This window comes from Lepidochelys kempii, chromosome 25 (assembly GCF_965140265.1).
Source record: "Lepidochelys kempii isolate rLepKem1 chromosome 25, rLepKem1.hap2, whole genome shotgun sequence".
NCBI lineage: Eukaryota > Metazoa > Chordata > Testudines > Cheloniidae > Lepidochelys > Lepidochelys kempii.
This window is the reverse complement of record NC_133280.1, coordinates 2,037,006-2,064,291: the sequence shown is the minus strand read 5'-3', so window position 1 is coordinate 2,064,291 and position 27,286 is coordinate 2,037,006. Positions and strand designations below refer to the sequence as shown.

At 45.1% G+C, this 27,286-nt stretch overlaps 1 protein-coding gene across 5 annotated transcripts in view; it reads right to left on the bottom strand.

Annotated features, from left to right (window-relative positions):
• Window positions 1-682: 682 nt before the first annotated feature.
• Window positions 683-27,286, bottom strand: part of RANBP3 (RAN binding protein 3) — a 176,198-nt gene continuing 149,594 nt past the window's right edge. Inside the window, exons 18-19 of one of the 5 annotated variants that reach the window (XM_073324306.1) lie at window positions 5,955-6,138; window positions 683-939 (exon numbers count right to left, since the gene is read on the bottom strand). In XM_073324306.1, the coding sequence (XP_073180407.1) occupies window positions 893-939; window positions 5,955-6,138 (231 nt within the window). In that variant the 3' untranslated portion in view covers window positions 683-892. The remainder of the gene's footprint in view (window positions 940-5,954; window positions 6,139-27,286) is intronic. The other 4 variants (XM_073324307.1, XM_073324310.1, XM_073324308.1 and 1 more) reach the window with 4 other exon arrangements.

Here is a 27,286-nt window from a genome sequence, read left to right as displayed (position 1 = left end):
GTCTATAGCCCCACCACAGTTAGGGAATCCCATTGCAGCAAAGCCATCCACTATGACCTGCACATTTCCCAGGGTCACTACCCTTGATATCAGCAGATCTTTGATTGCGTGAGCTACTTGCATAACAGCAGCCCCCACAGTAGATTTGCCCACTCCAAATTGATTCCCAACTGACCGGTAGCTGTCTGGCGTTGCAAGCTTCCACAGGGCTATCGCCACTCGCTTCTCAACTGTGAGGGCTGCTCTCATCCTGGTATTCATGCGCTTCAGGGCAGGGGAAAGCAAGTCACAAAGTTCCATGAAAGTGCCCTTACGCATGCGAAAGTTTCGCAGCCACTGGGAATCGTCCCAGACCTGCAACACTATGCGGTCCCACCAGTCTGTGCTTGTTTCCCGAGCCCAGAATCGGCGTTCCACAGCATGAACCTGCCCCATTAGCACCATGATGCATGCATTGTCAGGGCCCATGCTTTCAGAGAAATCTGTGTCCATGTCCTGATCACTCACGGGACCGCGCTGACGTCGCCTCCTCGCCCGGTATCGCGTTGCCATGTTCTGGTGCTGCATATACTGCTGGATAATGCGTGTGGTGGTTGATGTGCTCCTAATTGCCAAAATGAGCTCAGCGGCCTCCATGCTTGCCTTGGTATGGCGTCCGCACAGAAAAAAGGCGCGGAACGATTGTCTGCCGTTGCTCTGACGGAGGGAGGGGCGACTGACGACACGGCTTACAGGGTTGGCTTCAGGGAGCTAAAATCAACAAAGGGTGTGCCTGTACATCAAGGAGTATTTCAGGCAGGACTGCACGGAGGGTTCCAATAAGAAATGGTGCACCAAAGTTATCGTTGTTATTGGAACAAGGAGGTTAGCCTGGCCTCTGATTGATACATGGCTAGATTAACCTCGCTGCGCCTTCTCTGTGACTGACTGCAGTGTGATCTAGACAGGGGAGGAGGAAAATGAGTACAAAACAAATCTGGTCTATTTCTTGTTCTGACCCACTCCATCTATCCTTTACATCTTTGGCTGGCAGCAGACGGTGCAGAAGGACTGCATGCCATCCACATCTCATGGCTGCTTGGCAGAAGATGGTACAGTACGACTGCTAGCCATCTTCATCTCTTGCCTGCCTGGCATAAGATGGTACAAGACGACTGCTAGCAATCCTCATCTCTTGCCTGCCTGGCAGAAGATGGTACAGTACGACTGCTAGCAGTCCGTATCGCCTGCCCGCTCACCATAAGACGGTTCAATAGGACTGCAGGACTAAAGAGAATGACCTGGTCAAGTCACTCCAAATTTAGTCCCTGCGCCCATGTCTGCCCAGGCGCTCCCAGCCGACGTGGCCAGGAGCACCTCGGACACAACGAGGACGACTACCAATCGTATTGCACCGTCTGCTGCCAGAAGGCAATGGGTTGCTGCTACTGTGCAGCAAAGCCGTACCGCGTCTGCCAGCACCCAGGAGACATAGGGTGACGGTTACCTGAGCGGGCTCCATGCTTGCCGTGGTATGGCGTCTGCACAGGTAACTCATGAAAAAAGGCGCGAAACGATTGTCTGCCCTTGCTTTCACGGAGGGAGGGAGGGAACGGGGGCCTGACGACACGTACCCAGAACCACCCGCGACAATGTTTTAGCCCCATCAGAGTGCTCCATTGTGAGTGCTCTGGACAGCACTCTCAGATGCCCGATTGTTTGCCATTGCTCTGACGCTGGGAGGGGCGCTTACAGGGTTGGCTTCAGGGAGCTAAAATCAACAAAGGGGGTGGCTTTACATCAAGGAGTATTTCAGGCAGGACTTCACGGAGGGTTCCAATAAGAAATGGTGCACCTAAGTTATCGTTGTTATTGGAACAAGGAGGTTAGCCTGGCCTCTGATTGATACATGGTTAGATTTACCTCGCTGCACCTTCTCTGTAAGTGACTGCAGTGTGATCTAGAAGAATGAGTCCCCTAGACAGGGGAGGGGGGGAAGCAAATCTGGTCTATTTCTTGTTTTGATCCACTCCATCTATCTTTTACATCTTTGGCTGGCAGCAGACGGTGCAGAAGGACTGCATGCCATCCACATCTCATGGCTGCTCGGCAGAAGATGGTACAGTACGACTGCTAGCAGTCCGTATCGCCTGCCCGCTCACCATAAGACGGTTCAATAGGACTGACTGCAGGACTAAAGAGAATGACCTGGTCAAGTCACTCCAAATTTAGTCCCTGCGCCCATGTCTGCCCAGGCGCTCCTGATCGACCTTACAGAGGCGACCAGGAGCACCTCAGACATGACGATGACGGCTACCAGTCGTACTGTACCGTCTGCTGCCACAAGGCAAGGGGTTGCTGCTACTGTGTAGCAATGCCGTACCGCGTCTGCCAGCATCCAGGAGACATAGGGTGACGGTTACCTGAGCGGGCTCCATGCTTGCCGTGGTATGGCGTCTGCACAGGTAACTCAGGAAAAAAGGCGCGAAATGATTGTCTGCCCTTGCTTTCACGGGGGGAGGGAGGGTGGGAACGGGGGCCTGACGATATGTACCCAGAACCACCCGCGACAATGTTTTAGCCCCATCAGGCATTGGGATATCAACCCAGAATTCCAATGGGCAGCGGAGACTGCGGGAACTGTGGGATAGCTACCCACAGTGCAACGCTCTGGAAGTCGACGCTTGCCTCGGTACTGTGGAAGCGCTCCGCCGAGTTAATGCACTTAATGCACTTAGAGCATTTTCTGTGGGGACACACACACTCGAATATATAAAACCGATTTAAAAAAAACCGACTTCTATAAATTCGACCTAATTTCGTAGTGTAGACATACCCTTATTCTGTTATCACTCCTTCCTTTTCTTAGAATTATGCAATTATCATTTAGTGATCACTTTCACCCAAACTGCCTTCCACCTTCAGATTCACAACCTATTCCTCCCTATTGGTCAGAATCAAATCTAAAATGGCTTTCCCCCTGGTTACTTCCTCCACTTTCTGAAACAAAACATTGTCCCAGATACATTCTAAGAACTTTTGGACATTTTGCATTTTGTTGAATTAACTACCCAGACATCTGCTGAAAAAGTAAAGTCCCCCATTACCACCTCCTCCCTTTTTTACCCAGCTTTCCTGAAGAATCATAGAACTGGGAGGGACCTCAAGAGATCATTTTAAATCATTTTTGTTGCTCTTCTCTGGACTTTCTCCAATTTGTCCACATCTTTCCTGAAATGTGGCACCCAGAACTGGACACAATATTCCCTCCACTTGAGGCCTAATCAGCGTGGAGTAGAGCAGAAGAATTACTTCTCGTGTCTTGCTTACAACACTCCTGCTAATATATCCCAGCTAATACATCCCAGAATGATGTTTCCTTTTTTTGCAACAGCGTTACACAGTTGACTCATATTTACTTTTTGATCCACTATGACCCCCAGATCCCTTTCCGCTATACTCCTTCCTAGGCAGTCATTTCCCATTTTGTGTGCAACTGATTGTTCCTTCCTAAGTGGAGTACTTTGCATTTGTCCTTATTGAATTTAATCCTATTTACTTCAGACCATTTCTTCAGTTTGTCCAGACCATTTTGAATTTTAATCCTATCTTCCAAAGCACTTGCAACCCCTCCCAGCTTGGTATCGTCCACAAACTTTGTAAGTGTACTCTCTATGCCATTATCTACATCATTGATGAAGATATTGAACAGAACCAGCCCCAGAACCGATCCCTGCGGGACCCCACTCGTTATGCCCTTGCACCATGACTCTGAACCACTGATAACTACTCTCTGGGAATGATTTTCCAACCAGTTATGCACCCACGTTATAGTAGCTCCATCTAGGTTGCATTTCCCTAGTTTGTTTATGAGAAGATCATACAAGACAGTATCAAAAGCCTTACTAAAGTCAAGATATACCACACCTACCGCTTCCCCTGTATACCAATATGTCAGTCATGAGATTTATCCCACCAAATCTCTGTGATGCCAATTAATTCATAATTTAGCTTATGTTCTAATGTCTGCCAATATCCTTTTTGTTCCCCATACTCATTGCATTTGTGTATAGACATCTAAAATGTTAAGCCTTGCATTCTGCCAGCACAGAGCTGGTGCTCCAAACCCAGCCACTGCTGCAAATCATCCTTGCTATTTTCTACCATGAGACCGGCTGTAGGACTGGCAGCAGCAAAAGGAGGAGAGGTTTCCAGCTATAGGAAGACAGAACATAGCTGGCTCCCATCCAGGAGTCCTGAAATGGCCCCTTCTCCCTCTGCTCCCCACCCTTTAGTCTCCCTCTTGTTTCTGCACCTCCATCTCCTCTGACTCCTGCCTATTTCCCAATACAGCCACACTCCCAGTTGCCCCCACGGTCACATTACCCACTTCTCTGTATTCTCCTGTTTTCTGACTGGCCCTCACATGGTGACTAAAGGGCCACCATTTTCCCTAAGGTCAGCCTGGATTCAGCCCACTGGAAACAATGGGAGGTGGTCATCATTTTCATAGAATCATAGGACTGGAAGGGACCTCAAGAGGTCATCTAGTCCAGTGGTTTTCAAACTGCGGGTTGCGACCCAGTACTGGGTCACAGAACGTAAGGCACAGGGTCATGGTGGCTCTGGTCAGCACCACCAACTGGGCCATTAAAAGTCCCATCAGTGATGCTGCCTGGCTAAGGCAGGCTAGTCTCTATGTGTTCTGACACTGTGCTGAGCCCTGGAAGCGGCCAGCAGCAGGTCCAGCTTCTAGGTGGGGCTCCGCGCACTGCCCCCACCCTGAGCAGCAGCTCCACACTCCCATTGGCCGGTTCCAATCCCCTTCCCCAGCCCTGACCCCCCCCAAAACCCAGAGCCCCCTCCTGCACCCCAAATCCCTCATCCCCAGCCCTACCCCAGAGCCTGCACCCCCCAGCTGAGAGCCCTGACCCCCTCCTGCAGCCCAACCCCCTGCTCCAGCCCTGACCCCCCCCACCTACAGCCCCCACCTACAGCCCAAACCCCTCATCCCCTGGCCCCACCCCGCAGCCCTCACCCCCGCACCGCAACCCTCTGCCCCAGGCCTGAGCCCCTCCCACACCCCAAACCCCTCTGCCCCAGGTGCATTGGGTCACGGGCATCACAAATTTTCTTCAACTGTGTCACCAGAAAAAAAGTTTGAAAACCACTGATCTTGTCCAGTCCCGGCAGGGTTAAGTATTATCTAGACCGTCCCTGACAAGTGTTTGTCTAATCTGCTCCTAAAAACCTCCAATGATGGAGATTCCACAACTGCGCTAGGCAATTTATTCCAGTGCTTAACCATCCTGAGAGTTAGACCTTTTCCCTAATGTCCAACCTAAACCTCCCTTGCTGCAATTTAAGCCCACTGCTTCTTGTCCTATCCTCAGAGGTTAACGAGAATAATTTTTCTCCCTCCTCTTTGTAACAACCTTTTATGTACTTGAAAAGTGTTATGTTCCCTTTCAGTCATCTCTTCTGCAGACTAAACAAATCCAATTTTTTCAGTCTTCCCTCATTGGTCATGTTTTGTAGGCCTGTAATCATTTTAATTGCTCTTCTCCCGACTTTTTGGGTAAGGACAACATTTCGCTAGGTTGAAGGCAGAAATCAGAAACTCATGACAACTTTTAACCCCCCAAAAAACAATGAAACTAATGAGAGTGGGCAATGCTGAACTAATTAATATCTTATAATTAGGCCACAGCCCCACCGGGGACCCTCTGTGCCAAGCCATGCAGGGAACTTTTTAATATCCATTTAGAGGGATGTGACAAATGTGAGGGGATTTCTACTAGGTGACTGGAAGAGTTGGCTGTGACCATATCTTAGTCCATGTCATGGACCCTATACTACGAACACTCATGAATGTAACTAAGAGAGTTAGGCATTAATGGAAGAGTCAGTTTGGTTTAAGTACAATGAGAGAACAGTACAGGAAACTAGGAAGTTTAGCACATTTGCTTGCTTACCACTTCCAGCAGATCCTGAAGGAGCAATGACATCATCGTCATCACTATCTTCTTCATTTGATTGTGTTACCTCTGGCTCAGGTGCTGTGATCTTCGCTTCTTGCTCTTGTTCCACTCTACACCGTAGAGCCAAGATCCGATGGTGTAATGCAGCATACAGCTGTCCTGTATCTTTAGAGCTTGCCTATGGATTTTTAAAATATCAAACAAACAAGATTTTAAAAGTTTACAAATGTTTTATTCTATGCAACCTCTTATACAGAGCAAAACATTCCTACCAAACTTCACTGCTTTGAAATTTCACACTGTTGATTTCAGAGTCAGTAAGTCTGGTATCCAGATGGGTGTTTTCATAGAATATCAGGGTTGAAAGGGACCTCAGGAGGTCATCTAGTCCAACCCCCTGCTCAAAGCAGGACCAATCCCCAATTAAATCATCCCAGCCAGGGCTCTGTCAAGCCTGACCGTAAAAACTTCTAAGGAAAGAGATTCTACCACCTCCCGAGGTAACGCATTCCAGTGTTTCAGACCAGGTCAAGTTTTCAGACCAGGTCAGAGATTTAGTGGCAGTGGAATCACAGTGTTGGTGGTCAAGGGCTGGACACGTTCAGTTCCCGAAGGGAAGAATGCACTCAGTGATTCTCTCCAACCACCTCCTATGGCTGACTGAAGGAATGATGTTGGTTGACTTCAGAAAAAACCATGTGCAACCTCCCTCATCCCAAGAAGGTACGCAAGAGGAACCGGCAACAAAGAAAGGGCACAAAGGGGAGTCTCAGAGCCACCCAGCTGCATGCCAAATACCATGCATGCCAAATAGCTTTTTTTGGCTAAATTTAAGCTTATACTTTCTTTACAAAGGGAAATCTTCACCTTTTAAAGAACCCCAAACAATCTGTCTGGATTTTCAGTCATACATCCAGTACACATATTTGTTACTAAAATGACTTGATTGTGATTATTTTATCATGTATCTCCAAAAAATCCTAAATCTCTAACAAAACACATTTAATAATGGAATCGCCAGACTAGATCAGACCTGTGATTCATGAAGCCCAGTATGCTCTCTCTGACTTTCTTGCATGCTCCCAAGAATTAATGGCCGCCTTATGTCCCAAAACAAGTTGTAGCCTTTTCAAAACTAACTATTCAGTGAATATTATCCAAACCGGCAGCTGAAAGCCCTGCTGTCGCAAGGGTATAATTTATAAAGTAATGTGTGTCACAAAGCTGAAAGTGGCTGGGACCTTAAAAACAGGACAGTAACAGACCATGAATCCCAGCAATAATTGAACCTGGGGGGGGGGGGGGAGAGAGAGAGAGAGAGAGAGAGAGAGAGAGAGAGAGAGAGTGTGTGTGAGAGAGACACACACACTCACACAGACAGTGTATATGTGTGAGAGAGACACAGAGACACAGTGTGTGTGCTGGCTGCTGGGATAGTCTATGAGAGACCATGCACCATCTCTTTAAGGCTGTCACCAGAAAGCTTAGTTGTTCAGACCACAGCAGCTACCAGCAGCTGTCCTGTTCCCCCATCCTGCTCTGCAAAGATGGGGTACATGGGCAGAAGGGAGGCAGACACCCTGACATCAGCACCTCCCTCCCCCACTCTGTACAGCAAGCGGGAGGGTCCCAGGAGCAGCTGGCCAGGGGCTCCAAGGCAGAGGGGGGGAGTGGGGGAGAATGGACCTGAACACGCTGCCCAATCTGCTCAGCTCTGCTAATCAAATGCTTGACTCACTCCTGGGTGGCCATGCGACCGCTCAGTTTAAAAGGAACACAGGGCCCTAATCATTCTTGTCAGCCATCTTTGATCCCTCCCCTCCCCAAATTCTGCAATATTCCTTCTGAGATAGATTGATCAGTACTGAACACATTATTTCAGGCGAGGAGTTTTATTTTTATATGTCCATTTTGTTATTCTCAAATTTCTTTGGGTGGAAGTTTCCACTGAGCACTCCATAATGATGCCCAGATCTTTTTCTTGAATTGATGCAATTAATTTAGAACCCTGTAAGGCAGTGCTACTCAAAGTGGTGGCCATCGGCTGCCAGTCCACGCGCACATTGGAAAAAAAAATTGCCAGTCCCCCACATCAGATAGCTTGAGAAGCACTGCTGTAAGGTATATAAATAGTTCAAATTATTCACTCCAATGTGCATTACTTTGCATTTATTGACAATGAGTTTAATCTGCCATTTTGATGCCCACTAACCTCGTTGGTGCTTTCTCCCATGCTGTCCCTCATGCTTGAGAGGATCTCCCCATAAATATCTGAAAAACTAACTCATTACCCTCCTTCAAAACCTTCCTCAAAACTCTTTGCCATGAAGCCTACAAAAAACTTGACAACAATTGGGCTGCTGGTGTGCAGAGACAACTGCCTATCATGCTGACCAATACTGTCTCATTGTTTCCTTGTACTCCCCGTCGGTCTCCATGTGTTGTCTCGACTTAATACTTAGACTTGACTTTAAGCTCTTTGGGGCGGGAATCATATCTTTTTGTTGATTCTGTACAGCTCTTAGCACAATGGATTCCTGGTCCATAACTGGGGCTCCTAGGTGTTATAGGAATACAAATAATAAATAACTTCCTCAGAGTCTTCTCTGGCCTTGAGTAACCAAAGTAATTTTCAGAGTAACAGCCGTGTTAGTCTGTATTTGCAAAAAGAAAAGGAGTACTTGTGGCACCTTAGAGACTAACCAATTTATTTGAGCATGAGCTTTCGTGAGCTACAGCTCACTTCATCGGATGCATCCACGGTATGCATCCGATGAAGTGAGCTGTAGCTCACGAAAGCTCATGCTCAAATAAATTGGTTCGTCTCTAAGGTGCCACAAGTACTCCTTTTCTTTTTGCAAAGTAATTTTGTCATCTACAAATTGTCACTTCACTGCTCACCACCTTTTCTAGATCACTTACATCAAACACCACCAATCCTTCTATGGTATGTGGGCCATGCTGCTGCTAACCTGCCATGATGAAAGTTGACCATTTATTTCCTGTTCTCCCCCCCCCTTGCTTTGCCACTTACCTCTTAACAACTTAGATTCTTTAGTAGCCTCCTGAGTGGCACTCTGACAAAGAACCTTTGAAAGTCTAAATTTTATCAACCAGTTCTCTTATATTCACAATGTTGTTATTCACAAGTTCAAAGAATTTTTAATAGATTAGCGAGGAACCATTTTCTTTTATTGGTCATATATCATGATCTTCTAGGTGTTTTATAAAATTATAAATGAAGGTTACTTACTTGTAGCAGAGTTCTTTGAGCTGGATTCTGCATATTCACACTTTTAGGACTCATGCTGACTGGTAGCAGTACTGGTTAGACATCCATGATCCTCTGCCCTCCCTGCCTAGCACTTGAGCGTTTTCTGAAGGCTTGGTGCTGTTGCTGCCTCAGTTTCTTCCACCACCAATACCAAAAAATGCAAATATTTTAATTTGGACTCTGCGGATTAGGCAAAGTTGGCGGGGAGTGAAAATATGCAGAGTCTATCTTGAAGAACTCCAGTTACAAGTAAGTTACCTTAATTTCTTCTTTGAGTGTCCTCTGCATATTCCCACTCTTCAGATAGTTTCACAAGCAGTATGGTAAACTGGATGAAGGGATGCAGAGTTCTAATTAAACCAGGATTACCAAATTGGGCATCTGACTAGAATGCCATATCCTAAGCATCATTCTTCTTGAAAGAGAACGGACGTCCACATAGTGGCTTTGCATATCTTGATTACGAGAATGTGTTTATTAAAAGCTGTAGCTACTGTTCCAGTAGAATAAACTCTGAGCAGACTAGGAGTGGGAGACATGTGTCAATGCACTATCTAACCGTTCCAGACAGGGACCGAGATGAAATGGCTTTCCCTTTGGAGTTACCAGAACATGAAACAAAACTTGGAAGATGACCTTAAACTCTTTGTTCTTTATCTAAGTAGTATGATAGTACATGCTGACATCCAACAACATATTGACATCAAATATAACCTGGCCTCCTCTTTAGATGAATAAGGCTTTGGAAAGAACACTGGTCAATTATGGTTTGATTTACATGAAACTCAGACATAACTAGGAAGATATTTAGGGTATGAACCAAGACCCAACTTCTCTGCACGGGGAGACAATTTCAATAGTCCTTCAAAAAAGTTCTTAACCGGCATATGCAAAAAAAAAAAAAAAGATTCACCATTAACATGAGTATGGCATACTGCTAGCAATAAACTTAATGGAGGGCAGAGACAACCCATTTATTTTTAAGTGTAACAGATATCCCAGAATAAGTTATATTGGAGCTGAAACCTTTCCCAGTTGTCCATCAAACAAATCTTTTTCTGTCGAACTTATAATTTTTTTATCTATCTGGTAGTTTTCTGGCATTAACTCTCTGCACCTCGGATGAGCATGATCTTTCTAACTCTGTCAAAGGCTAGTACCCAAGCTATAAAATGTAACTACTGGAGAGCTGGATGGAAGACCTTTTTCCCCCCTGCTGGGATAGCAGATCCATTGATAACAAGAGGATTTTGTAATTGCCTTTGAATAAATGGAGTAACTTGATGCACCACTGCTGCTTCAGCCACACTGGAGCAGTAAGAATCACCCTCTGGCTGAATCTTGTCTTATCTTTTTTAGGACTGTGGGAAGGAGGGGGAAAAAGAGGAAATACATAAATCAGACCGCTCCCCAACCTAGAAGGAATGCATCTGTCAATGACAGACTATCTGAGCCTGCTCTTGAATGGAAATGGGGACACTTTGTATGTGGTTTGAATCTGGTTGCAAACAGATCTATGCCCAGAAATCCCCAAAGATTGAATATATCCTGAATCACCAATCCTTTAGGGGCCATTTGTGCATCTAAAATAATCTCTGCTCGGCCAGTCTGTGAGAACATTGTATGGAACTGCTACAGGCACGGCAACTGGGTATACAGTGTGCGTGATGCATCAATCCCAAAGTTCTACTGCCTCTTTGCAAAAATTTGATAAGACAGAGCTCTTCCTTATTTGTTCACATATACACTGTCCATGGCTACTTGAATTACTGCATTTCATACTTGTAAGAGACATGCTCTGAAAGCTAGTTGGATTGCCCTCAGTTCCAATACATTTTTGTGCAATAGGGATTCTGCGTTGTTCTAAAGAGCTTCAATGTACAGACTACAAAAATGTGTAAACCACCCTTTCTTTGATGTATCTGTGGTTATAATTAAAGAAGGAGAATGTGGGTTGAACAAAACTTCCTTGAGGACATTTTGAGGTTATAGCCACCATCTGAGAGAAAGACAAACCTTCCTCAGAACAGCGAATACCTTTTGCAAATCACAGAATCATAGACTATCAGGGTCAGAAGGGACCTCTAGAGGTCATCTAGTCCAACCCCATGCTCAAAGCAGGACCAATCCCCAATTTTTGCCCCGATCCCTAAATGGCCCCCTCAAGGACTGAACTCACAACCCTGGGTTTAGCAGGCCAATGCTCAAACCACTGAGCTATACCTTCCCCCTGTCCATAATGGGTCTGAAATTCCATAGTGGCCAGTGCCAAAATGGTCTCATTCTGAGCCTGAAATAGGTCGTGGATGCCATCAGACTCAAAGTTAACAAATTTTGAGAGGGCTATTGAAGCAGTCTGCATATGGTAGTTTTTAATTTCATAGAATCATAGAACTGGAAGGGACCTTGAGAGGTCATCTAGTCCAGTCCCCTGCACTCAAGGCAGGACTAAGTATTATCTAGACCATCCCTGACAGGTGTTTGTCCAACCTGCTCTTAAAAATCCCCAATGATGGAGATTTCACCACTTCCCTAGGCAATTTATTCCAGTGCTTAACCACTCTGACAGTAGGAAGTTTTTCCTAATGTCCAACCTAAACCGCCCTCGCTACAATTTAAGCCCATTCCTTCTTGTCTTATCCTCAGAGATTAAGAACAATAATTTTTCTCCCTCCTCCTTCTACCTTTTATGTACTTGAAAACTATTATCATATCCCCGCTCAGTCTTCTCTTCTCCAGACTAAACAAACCCTATTTTTTCAATCTTCCCTCAATAGGTCATGTTTTCTAGACCTTTAATCATTTTTGTTGCTCTTCTCTGGACTTTCTCCAATTTGTCCACATCTTTCCTGAAATGTGGCACCCAGAACTGGACACAATATTCCCTCCACTTGAGGCCTAATCAGCGCGGAGTACAGCAGAAGAATTACTTCTTGTGTCTTGCTTACAACACCCCTGCTAATACATCCCAGAATGATGTTTCCTTCTTTTGCAACAGCGATACACAGTTGACTCATATTTAGTTTGTGATCCACTATGACCCCCAGATCCCCTTCTGCAGTACTCCTTCCTAGGCAGTCATTTCCCATTTTGTATGTGTGCAACTGATTGTTCTTTCCTAAGAGGAGTACTTTGCAAAAAAGGAGAGCAGCAGAATATGGACCCTGGACTTCAGAAAAGCAGACTTTGACTCCCTCAGGGAATTGATGGGCAGGATCCCCTGGGAGAATAACATGAGGGGGAAAGGAGTCCAGGAGAGCTGGCTGTATTTTAAAGAAGTCTTATTGAGGTTAGAGGGACAAACCATCCCGATGTGTAGAAAGAATAGTAAATATGGCAGGCGACCAGCTTGGCTTAACAGTGAAATCTTGCTGATCTTAAACACAAAAAAGAAGCTTACAAGAAGTGGAAGATTAGACAAATGACCAGGGATGAGTATAAAAATATTGCTTGGGCATGCAGGAGTGAAATCAGGAAGGCCAAATCATACCTGGAGTTGCAGCTAGCAAGAGATGTTAAGAGAAACAAGAAGGGTTTCTTCAGGTATGTTAGCAAGAACAAGAAGGTCAGGGAAAGTGTGGGCCCCTTACTGAATGAGAGAGGCGACCTAGTGACAGAGGATATGGAAAAAGCTAATGTACTCAATACTTTTTTTGCCTCTGTCTTCACGAACAAGGTCAGCTCCCAGATTGCTGCACTGGGCAGCACAGCATGGGGAGGAGGTGACCAGCCCTCTGTGGAGAAAGAAGTGGTTCGGGACTATTTAGAAAAGCTGGACGAGCAAAAGTCCATGGGGCCAGATGCGCTGCATCCGAGAGTGCTAAAGGAGTTGGCGGATGTGATTGCAGAGCCATTGGCCATTATCTTTGAAAACTCATGGCGATCGGGGGAAGTCCCGGAAGACTGGAAAAAGACTAATGTAGTGCCCATCTTTAAAAAAGGGAAGAAGGAGGATCCTGGGAACTCCAGGCCAGTCAGCCTCACCTCAGTCCCTGGAAAAATCATGGAGCAGGTCCTCAAGGAATCAATTGTGAAGCACTTAGAGGAGAGGAAAGTAATCAGGAACAGTCACCATGGATTCACCAAGGGCAAGTCATGCTTGACTAATCTAATTGCCTTCTATGACGAGATAACTGGCTCTGTGGATGAGGGGAAAGCAGTGGACATGTTGTTCCTTGACTTTAGCAAAGCTTTTGACATGGTCTCCCATGGTATTCTTGCCAGCAAGTTAAAGAAGTATGGGCTGGATGAATGGACTATAAAGTGGATAGAAAGTTGACTAGATTGTCAGGCTCAATGGGTAGTGATCAATGTCTAGTTGGCAGACGGTATCAAGTGGAGTGCCCCAAGGGTCAGTCCTCGGGCCGGTTTTGTTCAATATCTTCACGAGGGACGTGATCGTTCCCCTCTATTCGATATTGGTGAGGCCTCATCTGGAGTACTGTGTCCAGTTTTGGGCCCCACACTACAACGAGGATGTGGAAAAATTGGAAAGAGTCCAGCGGAGGGCAACAAAAATGATTAGGGGACTAGAACACATGACTTATGAGGAGAGGCTGAGGGAACTGGGATTGTTTAGTCTGCGGAAGAGAAGAATGAGGGGGGATTTGATAGCTGCTTTCAACTACCTGAAAGGGGGTTCCAAAGAGGATGGATCTAGACTGTTCTCATAGGAAGCTGAATGACAGAACGAGGAGTAATGGTCTCAAGTTGCAGGGGGGGGGGGGGGGGGGGTTAGGTTGGATATTAGGAAAAACTTTCTCACTAGGAGGGTGGTGAAATCTCCTTCCTTAGAAGTTTTTAAAGTCAGGCTTGACAAAGCCCTGGCTGGGATGATTTAGTTGGGGATTGGTCCTGCTTTGAGCAGGAGGTTGGACTAAATAACCTCCTGAGGTCCCTTCCAATCCTGATATTCTATGATTCTATGATTTGTCCTTATTGAATATCATCCTATTTACTTCAGACCATTTCTTCAGTTTGTCCAGACCATTCTGAATTTTAATCCTAACTTCCAAAGCACTTGCAACCCCTCCCAGCTGGGTATTGTCCACAAACTTTAGAAGTGTACTCTCCTTGCCATTATCTACATCACTTATGAAGATATTGAACAGAAACGGACCCAGAACCGATCCCTGCGGGACCCTTCCAGCATGACTGTGAACCACTCTCTGGGAACGATTTTCCAACCAGTTATGCACCCACCTTATAGTAGCTCCATCTAGGTTGTATTTCCCTAGTTTGTTTATGAGAAGGTCATGCGAGACAGTATCAAAAGTCTAAAGTCTTACTAAAGTCAAGATATACCACATCTACCGCTTCCCCCCATCCACAAGGCTTGTTAACCTGTCAAAAAAAGCTATCAGGTTGGTCTGACACAATTTGTTCTTGACAAATCCATGCTGACTGTTATTTATCACCTTATTATCTTCTAGGTGTTTGCAAATTGATTGCTTAATTATTTGCTTCATTATCTTTTCGGGTACAGAAGTTAAGCTGACTGGTCTCTAATTCCTCGCCTCATTTCACTTTTTATAGATGGGCATTATATTTGCCCTTTTCCAGTCTTCTGGAATATCTCCTGTCAAAGATAATTGCTAATGGCTCAGATATCTCCTCAGTCAGCACTTTGAATATTGTAGGATGCACTTCATCAGGCTCTGGTGATTTGAAAACCTCTAACTTGTCTAAAGAAAAGGAGTACTTGTGGCACCTTAGAGACTAACCAATTTATTAGAGCATAAGCTTTCGTGAGCTACAGCTCACTTCCTCAGATGCATATCATGGAAACTGCAGCAGGCTTTATATATACACAGAGAATATGAAACAATACCTACTCCCACCCCACTGTCCTGCTGGTAATAGCTTATCTAAAGTGATCATCAGGTGGGCCATTTCCAGCACAAATCCAGGTTTTCTCACCCTCCACCCCCCCCACACAAATTCACTCTCCTGCTGGTGATAGCCCATTTGTGTGGGGGGGTGGAGGGTGAGAAAACCTGGATTTGTGCTGGAAATGGCCCACCTGATGATCACTTTAGATAAGCTATTACCAGCAGGACAGTGGGGTGGGAGTAGGTATTGTTTCATATTCTCTGTGTATATATAAAGCCTGCTGCAGTTTCCATGATATGCATCTGAGGAAGTGAGCTGTAGCTCACGAAAGCTTATGCTCTAATAAATTGGTTAGTCTCTAAGGTGCCACAAGTACTCCTTTTCTTTTTGCGAATACAGACTAACACGGCTGTTACTCTGTAACTTGTCTAAGTAATTTTTGACTTGCTCTTTCCCTATTTTAGACTGTGATCCTACCTCATTTTCACTGGCATTCATTATTTTAGACGTCCAATCACCACCAACCTTCTTGGTGAAAACTGAAACGAAGTCATTAAACACCTCTGCCATTCCCACATTTTCTGTTATTGTCTTTCCCCCCTCATTGAGTAATGGACCTATTCTGTCCTTAGTCTTCCTCTTGCTTCTAATGTATTTGTAGAATGTTTTCTGGTTTCCTTTTATGTCCCTAGCTAGTTTGATCTCATTTTGTGCCTTGGCTTTTCTAATTTTGTCCCTACATACTTGCATTAATTTGCTCCTTCAGATGGAAAGCTCTTACCTATATTGAGTCAAGAATCACATCAGTGAACATAATCTTTTGTGACAGTGTGAGAAGAGACTCTTCTTTATTGATGAGAAGATGTAGGGTTCTGAACAAAGAATGAGTAACCTGAATGGCTTTCTGTAATTCTTTGGAGGGAGCCTTCAGAAGAAAATCATCTATGTAATGAAAGATGGAAATTTCCTGTCTTCTCAGGTGTGCTACTACTGGAGCCAGGCATTTGTAAAGACTCTGGGCGCTGTTAAAGGCCAAAGGGTAGGAATCTTTACTGGAAAAGGTCTGAACCAACAGAAAAAAAAGAACAGATATTTTTGATGCAAGGGTCTTATTGAAATATGAGACTTTGAGATCAAGAGCAGCGAACCAATCTAAAGTGGACAGGGAGGGAATAATCAGTTACCATCCTGACCTGAAACTTCTTGATGACCTTGTTTAAAGTTCTGAAGTCTAGAATTCGTTTGAGACCTCCATTCTTTTTTGGGATTAGAAAATACCAAGAGTAAAAAATCAAATGTTCCTTTATTCTAACAGAACTTCTTCTATAGCCGCTGCATGTGCTTGTGAGAAGGGTCCCTAAAAAGGGCGAAAGGGAAGTTTACATGGAGGAAAGAATTTGAACTGGAAGGTATAAACTTTTTTTTACTGCATCTAAAACCCATCTGTCCAAGACAATATTTATCCATGTGCTGTAGAGATGAGTGTTTCCAAAAACGTGGGTAGTATTGACAGAAACAGGTTTGAAGCTTTTGTTCATCACATCAAACCCAAGGTCTGACATTACGAAGATACAACTGAGGAGTTCTTCATCCTCATCCTAAGCTTGGAGGGTATTTTCCTCTCCTGCATTTGAGAGGATGTCTGTTGTTGCTGATAATAAGGTTGCCTCTTATGGGTATAAGAAGAAGAGGGAGAAGATGGAAAGGAATGTTTATAGTATCTGAACACAGATGCAGATGTCATTCTACGATAAGGAAGCAGTAACCCAGAAGATCTTATATTGGAGCATGGGTTCTTCATTTTCTCCAGAACTTCATCAGTTTTTGCACTAAAGAATCCATCTCCTTCAAAAAGGTAAATCCTCAGTTTTTGTCTTAGATTCCATAGGGAAAGATGAAAATCATAGCCGTGCATGTCTGATGAGAGCTATAACTGATGCCACAAATCTTGGTGCAGTCTCAGAAATGTCAAATGATGCCCTAAAGTAGGTGTAGTCAATAGGCAGATCGCGGGCCAAATCTGGACCGCCAGACTTTTTTGAGCAGACCGCAAAATCTTTTTATTTACTTATAATCATCATTATTATTGCTGTGTGAAAAAATGTTTCTCTGGAGTCAGGACCTTGACTATATCTTGATCAAGATATGGGAATCTTGACAAAAAATAATTGACTACTCCTGACCTAACGGCATGTTTTGTCACATTCTGGCTGATCTTTATGAGAGTGACTGTTAGTCTTCTCTGATTTTCTGGGACATTCTTGGTTAAGATTGATATCTTCTCCCACAAGTGAAATTGGTATTTGGCCTTTACTGCTTGATAATTGGCCACATGCATGTTTAAAGAAGCTGATGAAATAATTTTCTTCCTACAGAGTCCAACTTTTTTCCTTCTTCTTCACAAGGAGTTGAGTGCTGAAGACCTGACCTGGATCTCTGAACTGATGCTACTAGCACAAGAGAATTAGGTTGAGGGTGTACATGAAAACAGGAGAATTTTTCCTGTGGGACCCGATATAGTTTATCTGCCTTTTTTGAAATTGATTCACATGAAGATGGGACAAGAGAGATTTTGCTGATTACCAGAGACCTCCCAATATGGGTAATGAAATCGTACTCTTTGCAGTAGAACCCAAAATATCAAAAATTGGATGGGTCGCTTTTTCCAAAGCTACTGATGGTAATTTTAAAGTTAATGCCATTCTATCCACTAGCTCAAGAAACTGAATTACGTTCTCAGAAGGAGACAATACTATAGCTACACCTCCATTTTCATCAGGAGATGAGCCACTGTCCAGCTCCATATTTTACTGTTGAAATTCTTGTAGAGGAGACGTTCTCTGATGCTCCTCCTCAAATAATGTCTCCTGTGGGCAAGATTGGGAACATTCTCTTGGGGTAAGATCTGGACCCTTCAGTTTGGTAAAAGATGTATTGGCATGGAAGATTCATGCTTCCTGGAGTGATAATAGTAAGTTGAGGGTTGATCAATATGAGCAAGGAACCCAATTCTGGCAGTCACCCCAATCCTATCTCACATCCCTTGTTTGGAACACAGGGTACCGAGAAGGGAAATTCTGATCTGAAAATGGTCAGGTCGTAGGCATACTTGTGGGAACAGACTCTACATCTTATAGTGAATTCGATCCCGCATCCAATACTGAAGCTGCAGGTGAAATGACAGCAGTAGGAAACTGGGTCATGTAGAATGGTGAAAAATCTTTTAATACTCCATTTGGAGTAATAGGTGGTGGAATAGGTACTGGAGATTCTCCACGTTTGCTGTCATAGAATTATAGAATATCAGGGTTGGAAGGGACCTCAAGAGGTCATTTAGTCCAACCCCCTGCTCAAAGCAGGACCAATCCCCAATAAATCATCCTAGCCAGGGCTTTGTCAAGCCTGACCTTAAAAACCTCTAAGGAAGGAGATTCCACCACCTCCCTTGATAACCCATTCCAGTGCTTTGCCACCTTCCTAGTGAAAAAGTTTTTGCTAATATTCAACCTCAACCTCCCCCCCTGCAACTTGAGACCATTACTCCTTGTTCTATCATCTGATACCACCGAGAACAGTCTAGATCCATCCTCTTTGGAACCCCCATTCAGGTAGTTGAAAGCAGCTATAAAATCCCCCCTCATTCTTCTCTTCGGCAGACTCAGTAATCCCAGTCTCCTCAGCCTCTCCTCATAAGTCATGTGCTCCAGTCCCCTAATCATTTTTGTTGCCCTCCGCTGGACTCTTTCCTATTTTTTCACATCCTTCTTGTAGTGTGCGGCCCAAAACCGGACACAGTACTACAGATGAGGCCTCACCAATGCCAAAATAGAGGGGAATGATCACGTCCCTCGATCTGCTGGCAATGTTCCTACTTATACAGCCCAAAATGCTGTAAGCCCTTCTTGGCAACAAGGGCACAATCTTGACTCATATCCAGCTTCTCGTCCACCATAACCCCTAAGTCCTTTTCTGCAGAACTGCTGCCTAGCCACTTGGTCCCTAGTCTGTAGCAGTGAATGGCATTCTTCCGTCCTAAGTGCAGGACTCTGCACTTGTCCCTGCTGAACCTCATCAGATTTGTTTTGGTCCAATCCTCTAATTTGTCTAGGTCCCTCTGTATCCTATCCCTACTCTCCAGCCTATCTACCACTCCTCCCAGTTTAGTGTCATCTGCAAACTTGCTGAAAGTGCAATCCACGCCATCCTCCAGATCATTAATGAAGATATTGAACAAAGCCGGTCCCAGGACTGACCCTTCGGGCACTCCGCTTGATATCAGCCGCCAACTAGACATGGAGCCATTGATCACTACCTGTTGAGCCCGATGATCTAGCCAGTTTCTGTCCACCTTATCATCCATTCATCCAGCCCATACTACTTTAACTTGCTGGCAAGAATACTGTCGGAGACCATGTCAAAAGCTTTGCTAAAGTCAAGGAATAACACGTCCACTGCTTTCCCCTCATCCACAGAGCCACTTATCTTATCGTAGAAGGCAATTAGGTTACTCAGGCATGACCTTGGTGAATCCATGTTGACTGTTCCTGATCACTTTCCTCTCCTCTAAGTGCTTCACAATTGATTCCTTGAGGACCTGCTCCATGATTTTTCCAGGGACTGACGTGAGGCTGCCATGTCTGTAGTTCCTCGGGTTTTCCTTCTTCCCTATATTTGCCTTTTTCCAGTTGTCCAGGAGCTAGCCCGATCACCATGAGTTTTCAAAGATAATGGCCAATGGCTCTGCAATCACATCCGCCAACGTCTTTAGCACCCTCGGATGCTAAAGCACATCCGGCCCCATGGACTTCTGCTCGTACAGCTTTTCTAAATAGTCCCGAACCACTTCTTTCTCCACAGAGGGCTGGTCACCTCGTCCCCATACTGTGCTGCCCAGTGCAGTAGTCTGGGAGCTGACCACGTTCGTGAAGACAGAGGCAAAAAAAAGCAATGAGGACATTAGCTTTTTCCACATTCTCTTCACTAGGTTGCCTCCCACATCCAGTAAGGGGGCCACACTTTCCCTGACCTTCTTGTTGCTACCATACCTGAAGAAACCCTTCTTGTTACTCTTAACATCCCTCACTAGCTGCAACTCCAGGTGTGATTTGGTCTTCCTGATTTCACTCCTGCATGCCTGAGCGATATTTTTATACTCCTCCCTGGTCATTTGTCCAATCTTCCACTTCTTGTAAGTTTCTTTTTTGTGTTTAAGATCAGCAAGGATTTCACTGTTAAGCCAAGCTGGTCACCTGCCATGTTTACTATTCTTTCTACACATCGGGATGGTTTGTTCCTGCAACCTCAATAACGATTCTTTAAAATACAACCAGCTGTCCTGGATTCCTTTCCCCATCATGTTATTCTCCCAGGGGATTGTGCCCATCAGTTCCCTGAAGGAGTCAAAGTCTGCTTTTCTGAAGTCCAGGGTCCGTATTCTGCTGCTCTCCTTTCTTCCTTATGTCAGGATCCTGAACTCGACCATCTCATGGTCACTGCCTCTCAGGTTCCCATCCACTTTTGCTTCCCCTACTAATTCTTCCATATTTGTGAGCAGTAGGTCGAGAAGAGCTCTCCCGCTGGTTGGTTCCTCCAGCACTTGCACCAGGAAATTGTCCCCTACATTTTCCAAAAGCTTCCTGGATTGCCTGTGCACCGCTACATTGCTCTCCCAGCAGATATCAGGGTGATTGAAGTCTCCCATGAGAACCAGGGCCTGAGATCTAGTAACTTCCGAGAGTTGCCGGAAGAAAGCCTTGTTCACCTCATCCCCCTGGTCTGGTAGTCTGTAGTAGACTCCCACCACGACATCACCCTTGTTGCTCACACTTCTAAACTTAATCCAGAGACTCTCAGGTTTTTCTGCAGTTTCATACTTGAGCTCTGAGCAGTCATACTGCTCTCTTACATACAGTGCAACTCCCCCACCTTTTCTGCCCTTCCTGATCAGCTTATATCCATCCATGACAGTACTCCAGTCATGTGAGTTATCCCACCAAGTCTCTGTTATTCCAATCACATCATAATTCCTTGACTGTGCCAGGACTTCCAGTTCTCCCTGTTTGTTTCCGAGGCTTCTTGCATTTGTATATAGGCACTTAAGATAACTCCCTGATTGTCCTGCTTTCTCAGTATGCGGCAAGAGTCCTTCCCTCTCGCGCGCTCCCGCTCGTGCTTCCTCCTAGTATCCCACTTCCTCACTTACCTCAGGGCTTTGGTCTCCTTCCCCCAGTGAACCTAATTTAAAGCCCTCCTCACTAGGTTAGCCAGCCTGCTTGCGAAGATGCTCTTCCCTCTCTTTGTTGGGTGGAGCCCTCTCTGCCTAGCAATCCTTCTTCTTGGAACACCATCCCATTGTCAAAGAATCCAAAGCCTTCTCTCCGACACCATATAGCCTTTTGTTGACCTCCACGATTTGACAGTCTCTACCTGGGCCTTTTCCTTCCACAGGGAAGATGGACGAGAACACCACTTGCACCTCAAACTCCTTTATCCTTCTTCCCAGAGCCACGTTGTCTGCAGTGATCCGCTCAAGGTCATTCTTGGCAGTATCATTAGTGCCCACGTGGAGAAGAAGGAAAGGGTAGCGATCCGAGGACTTTATCCCTCGGATCCCTTTGTCCCAAATATTTATCACAAGAATCCCGAGAACAGTTGGATCTGTTAGTAGCTGTGGGTCCAAGTGAATCCACATCATGACATTAGTGTGTTGCTGAGTTGATGTGTGCAGATCCAGTAATCTTTCCTTTTGATCTGTATCTCTAGAACAGTCTATAGGTCTACTGTCTTTTGGTCTTGGATCCACACGTGAACAGTCTGATGAACTACCAGAGGTATGTTTTAATTTAGCTTCCATTTGCCTCTGAACTGAGGTAACCAGTTCTGGTAAGTTACTCGGACCCTTATGACAACTGACTGAAACTGGTTCCACAGAAAAATGTATTAATTTTGGAACTGGATCCGAAAGCTTAGGAACAGTCCGATTTGAGAATTTGGAACTGGAGCTTGGTGTCAATGCAGAAGCTTTCGTTGTTGCAATTTTCTTGGATCTGGATGTAGTCTGAGCTGATTCAAGCCACCTCTCCTTATTTTTGGATCCTTTAGAGTTCTCAGATCCCAGAGGCTTAACAGAATGGCCTTTTATAATGAAAGGGCCTGAAGTCTGTTGTGTCTCTCTTTCAGACCTGAGGTGTGAAAGTGCTACTGATCAACGTGCGGGGGAATAGTTCTTCCCCAAACACTTTAGACACTAAACTTGTGCATCAGATGCAGGGAAGACTGCTGGGCAAGACGGGCACCACTTAAACCCTTGTTTCTTCACAAGGGATCGGCCATACCAAACAATAAAATTATTCCTTACAACTATGGCCTAGTCTAAATCTAGCCTAATTTATCCTAAAACTAACTAGCCAGAGACTATCATCTTTAAAAACTATTAACAGATAAAGGCACTATCTACCAGTGGCTCTGAGATCCAGTGGGTCATGTCCTGTTGCTGCTGCAGTTGGAAGGAACTGAAGCAGCAATGGTGCGATGTCCCCTTTATACCCATGCCCTCAAAACATGCTCAAGCACTAAACAGGGAGGGTAGAGGAGCATGAATGCCTAACAGGCACTACTACCAGAAGGTCTACTGTCCTGCTGCACCTGTCAGCACAAATCCCCAAAGGGCAAACAGACACTCAAAGGAGAATTTTAATGATAATTTCAATGAATTTATGAGGTACAGAAGCAAGCTTCACTGGTCTGTAATTGCCTGGATCACCCTTGTGCCTTTCTTAAATAAAGGTACAACATTTGCTACCCTCTAAAACGCTAATATAGCAGCTCATTTTAATGAGCGATTGTATATTTTTGCTAGCAACTCGGACACTTTGTTCTTCCTTCAGTGCTCTTGTGGATAGATCAGCATGAATGCATATAAACAGCAGTTTTCAGAAAACTACTCACCACCTTGTTTCACTAATAAGCCAGATACCTTGGTTTTTCCAAAAGTATGCTCTGATTATGGGTCAAGGAAATGAAAAGAGTACAAAATGTCTAGTCCCAACAGCCATTGGAATGTTTAAATCTGATCTGTAATGCTTGAAAGACATAGCAATTTCTTGACAGTAAATATAGCCTCTTTCATCTTCCACGGTCACAAAACCCAGCATCAGTGTCCCTGGAAAGGACTTCTTCTCATTAACCACTATCTCACAGGGATTCTTTCATGCCCTGATGAACTTGAACTATTTGCCTCAGTTCTTATGACACTAGGTCCCCATACACAAGCAGTCACTCTCCAGAGAGCAAGTGTAAAATTAAGCCCAAGAACCTAGCTCTGTGCATAAGGGCATTAAGTCCAATGACACATTCCATTCTACAGGAACTTTGATAAATACAACGTATGTACTCAAAATGCCCCAACCCAAAGTATTTGCTTGGCTTGTACCTTCCTCCATCAATCACTAGAAATGACCAGCTTTGGCCTGACACAGCATTTACAGTAAGAGCATCCATGAATAACACTTCAGGATTCTAAGGGCCACTGTTTGGACAATCCTGCTTAACAAAGCAACCTTACAATGCACAGGACTTCAGTCAAACAAGTATGCTTTTACTTCTTTTTTCCCCTCCCATAAATAATGTCTTTGACAATGAAAAGGGCTGTCAGTGTCCTTTTTATGGAGGAAAGGGGAGAGACGGGAGCAATTTAAGAAAAGGAGAAGTTACTCACTTCTGCAGTAACTGTAGTTCTTCGAGATGTATTCACTATGGGGGCTTCACTTCAGGTGTGTGAGCGCCCTAAGCACCTTCAATCAGAGATTTTCATTAGCAGCGTCTGCGCATGTATCCAATGCATCTTTGTGCTGTGCACTGAGGCTACATAGGGCTGCATGGGCAATCCACTCTCAGTTCCGTCTCTAATGCAAAGTCTCTCAGAGGGAATGCAAAAGCAGAAGGGATGGAGGGTAGTGGAGCACCCATAGGGAAACATCTCAAAGAACTACAATTATTGCATGGGGTGAGCAACTTCTTCTTTGAGTAGTGTCCCTATGGATGCTCCATTTCAGGTGATTCCCAAGCAGTGTCTTCCTAGGGATGAGAGCTTCAGAATTGGGTCCAGAACTGAAAATAACTGCATCACCAACTGCCACTTTGGTTCTAGAGGCATGGGCAAAGGCAATGCTTACGGAAGGTATATACTGAAGATCATGTAGCGGCTCTACAGATCACAGTTACTGGAACGTATTTAAGTAATGCCATAGATGTTCACTGCAACCTTGTAGAGTGGGCTATCACCTAAGAAGGAGGTTGAATGCTGTCTGCCTCAAAACATTCAACAATACACTCCGAGATCCATCTTGATAGCATCTGAGTGGAGACTGTGGAACTTGTCAATCTGTCTGCAATGGAAACAAATGGACTAGGAAACATCCAAAATGATTTAGTCCTAGCTAGACAGACGGCCAATGCTCGTCTGACATATAAGGTATGGAAGGAAGCCTCCTGTCTGCAATTATGCTTTTTTTTGGGAGTTTGGGGAATGGTAAATGAATGGTCAGAATAAGATGAAATTTGGGTGACACCTTAGGTCAGGAGTGGCCAACCTGGGGCTCCAGAGCAACATGCGGCTCCTTGTATAGGCACCGACTCTGGGGCTGGAACTACAGGTGCCAACTTTCCAATGTGCTGGCAGGTGCTCACTGCTCAACCCCTGGCTCTGCCACAGCCCCTGCCCCCACTCCACTCCACTCCTTCCTGCGCCGTCCCCTGAGCCTGCCATGCCCTCACTCCTCCCCCTATCCCCAAAGAGCCTCCTGCATGCCACAAAACAGCTGATCAGGAGGCGCTGGGAGCGGGGAGTGGAGCTGATGGGGGGCTGCTGATGTATTACTGTGGCTCTTTGGCAATTTACATTGGTAAATTCTGGCTCCTTCTCAGACTGGCCACCTCTGCCTTAGACAGTAATTTAGCCTGTGGACGTAACAAAACCTTGTCCTTCCAGAAAACCGTGCAGGGAGGGTCTGCCATTAAGTCCCCAACTTCTGACTCTTTGGACGATGTGATACCCACCAAAAAGGCAATCTTCAGACACAAGTTCAGTAAGAAGCAGGTTGCCATCAGTTCAAAGGGAGGTCTTGTGAGATATGTAAGAGCTATCCTAAACTGGAGTGAGAACTTTCACTTGAGGAAAAAGGTTCCTCAATCCTTTGATGAACCTTACATTTGTTAGGTGAGCAAGCACTGAAATCCCTTTCACTGGGGAAATGATCGGTTGCTATGGCAATCAAGTAAACTGCGACCAAGTTAGATGATAATCCTGTTTTCCTCAGTTGCAGCAGGTAACCAAGATTATGGAGACCGAGGAAGAGTCAGGTGCGAGTCTTTGAAGTTCACATCAATGGCTAAATCTTTTCCACTTTTAAGGTAATTATTTCCCAGGCAGATTCTTTCCTACTGTTTAACAACACCTGCTGTACCTCCGCAGAACAGGTAGACTCTAACTCTGCAAACCACCGAGGAGCTACATCTTGAGGTGGAGAACTCTTAGATTGGGATGAAGTAATTGACCAGAGTCTTGGGAGATGAGGGATGATCAGAAGCTTGATTGCTGGAGAGGGGGACAGGTGAAACAGGTAAGGATACCATGCCTGTCCTGTCGGATTTTGTTCACCTTCAGTATCAGACGTGTTGGGGGGAAAACACACAGAACAATCCCTTCGTCTCAGGCAGGAGGAAGGCATCCCTCAGGGAACTATGGCCTCGACCCTGTCATGAACAGAACATACAAAACTTCCTGTTGATGGAGGTGGTGAAGAGGTCCACTTCCGGAAATCCCCAAGTTTGAAATATGCCCTGGAGGGTAAAAGAGTCCAACTCCCATTTGTAGTCCTGGGAAAAGTGTCTGTTAAAAGCATCGGCCCGGTATTTGGAATACTAGAGAGGTACACTGCCGAAATATCAGAGGGGTAGCCGTGTTAGTCTGGATCTGTAAAAACAGCAGAGTGTCCTGTGGCACCTTATAGACTAACAGACGTATTAGAGCATAAGCTTTCATGGGTGAATACCCACTTTGTCGGATGCATGAAATATGTATTTGATGGATTATGTACCAGTTCTTCAGCTTTATTATTTCAACGCACAGAGAGGGGATCTTGCTCCTCCTTGACACAAAACATGCAGGCCACATTGTCAGTCATGATCCTGATTAACTTGTCCCTGATGAGAGGCAGAAAGTGAAGGCAGGAATTTCTGAGCACCCTAAGTTCCAACAAGTTGATGTGGAGACTGGTTTCTTGAGGTGACCATTTGCCCTGGATTGTATGAGTGCTGAGATGTGCTCCCCATCCCAACAGAGATGCATCCGTTGTTACAGTGACCATTGAGATTGGTCAGAGGAAGGGAACTCCTGCATCGATATTGTGATAATCTTTCTATCCGTCTAGGGAATCTTTCACCTCGTGGGGAACCAAAACCTGTTTGTCTAAGTTGTATCTGTTTGGTGAGTAGACTGCTCTGAGCTACCCCTGGAAGCAACAAAGGCATCATCTTGAATGATCTGTTACCACAGTGCAGGCTGCCATGTGACCTGGGACCTGAAGACAGTTTCTCACTGAGGTTTGAGGGCTCTCTTGAATACTCCTGACAAGATCTGACAGTGTATCAACCTGTCCATGGGAAGGTAGGTCCCGGCTACCAACAAATCGAAGGATGCCACATGAACTGTATTTTCTGTACAGGGGTCAACATGGATTTCTTGTCATTGAGCCAGAGACCTAGTTTCATGAACAGAAAAAGGTCTCTCTGCGTGGCTCCCAGCACTTCTTCATAAAACTGACCCTTGAACAGCCATTGTCAAGGTATAGGAACACTAGAATTGCCTCAATTACCACTAGAACCTTTGAAAACACTCTCGGCACCAAGGAGAGTCTGAAAGGAACCACCTGGTATTGAAAATGATCCTGACCTATAACAATATCGTCTGTGAGATGGGTCTCTCACTATATGGAAATATGAGTCTTGTAGGCTGAGGGTGAAAAGCCATTCCCTTGAATTTAATGAAGGAATTCTAGCTCCCAGAGTCACCATTCTGAACTTTCGAGACTTTACAAATTTGTTTAGGAGCCTTAAATTTAAAATTGGTCTCCATCCTCTGTTTTTCTTTGGTACAAGAAAGTACCTTGAGTGGAAAACTTTTCCCTTGTGTAGAGGAGGGACAGGCTCTATCATTCCTAAA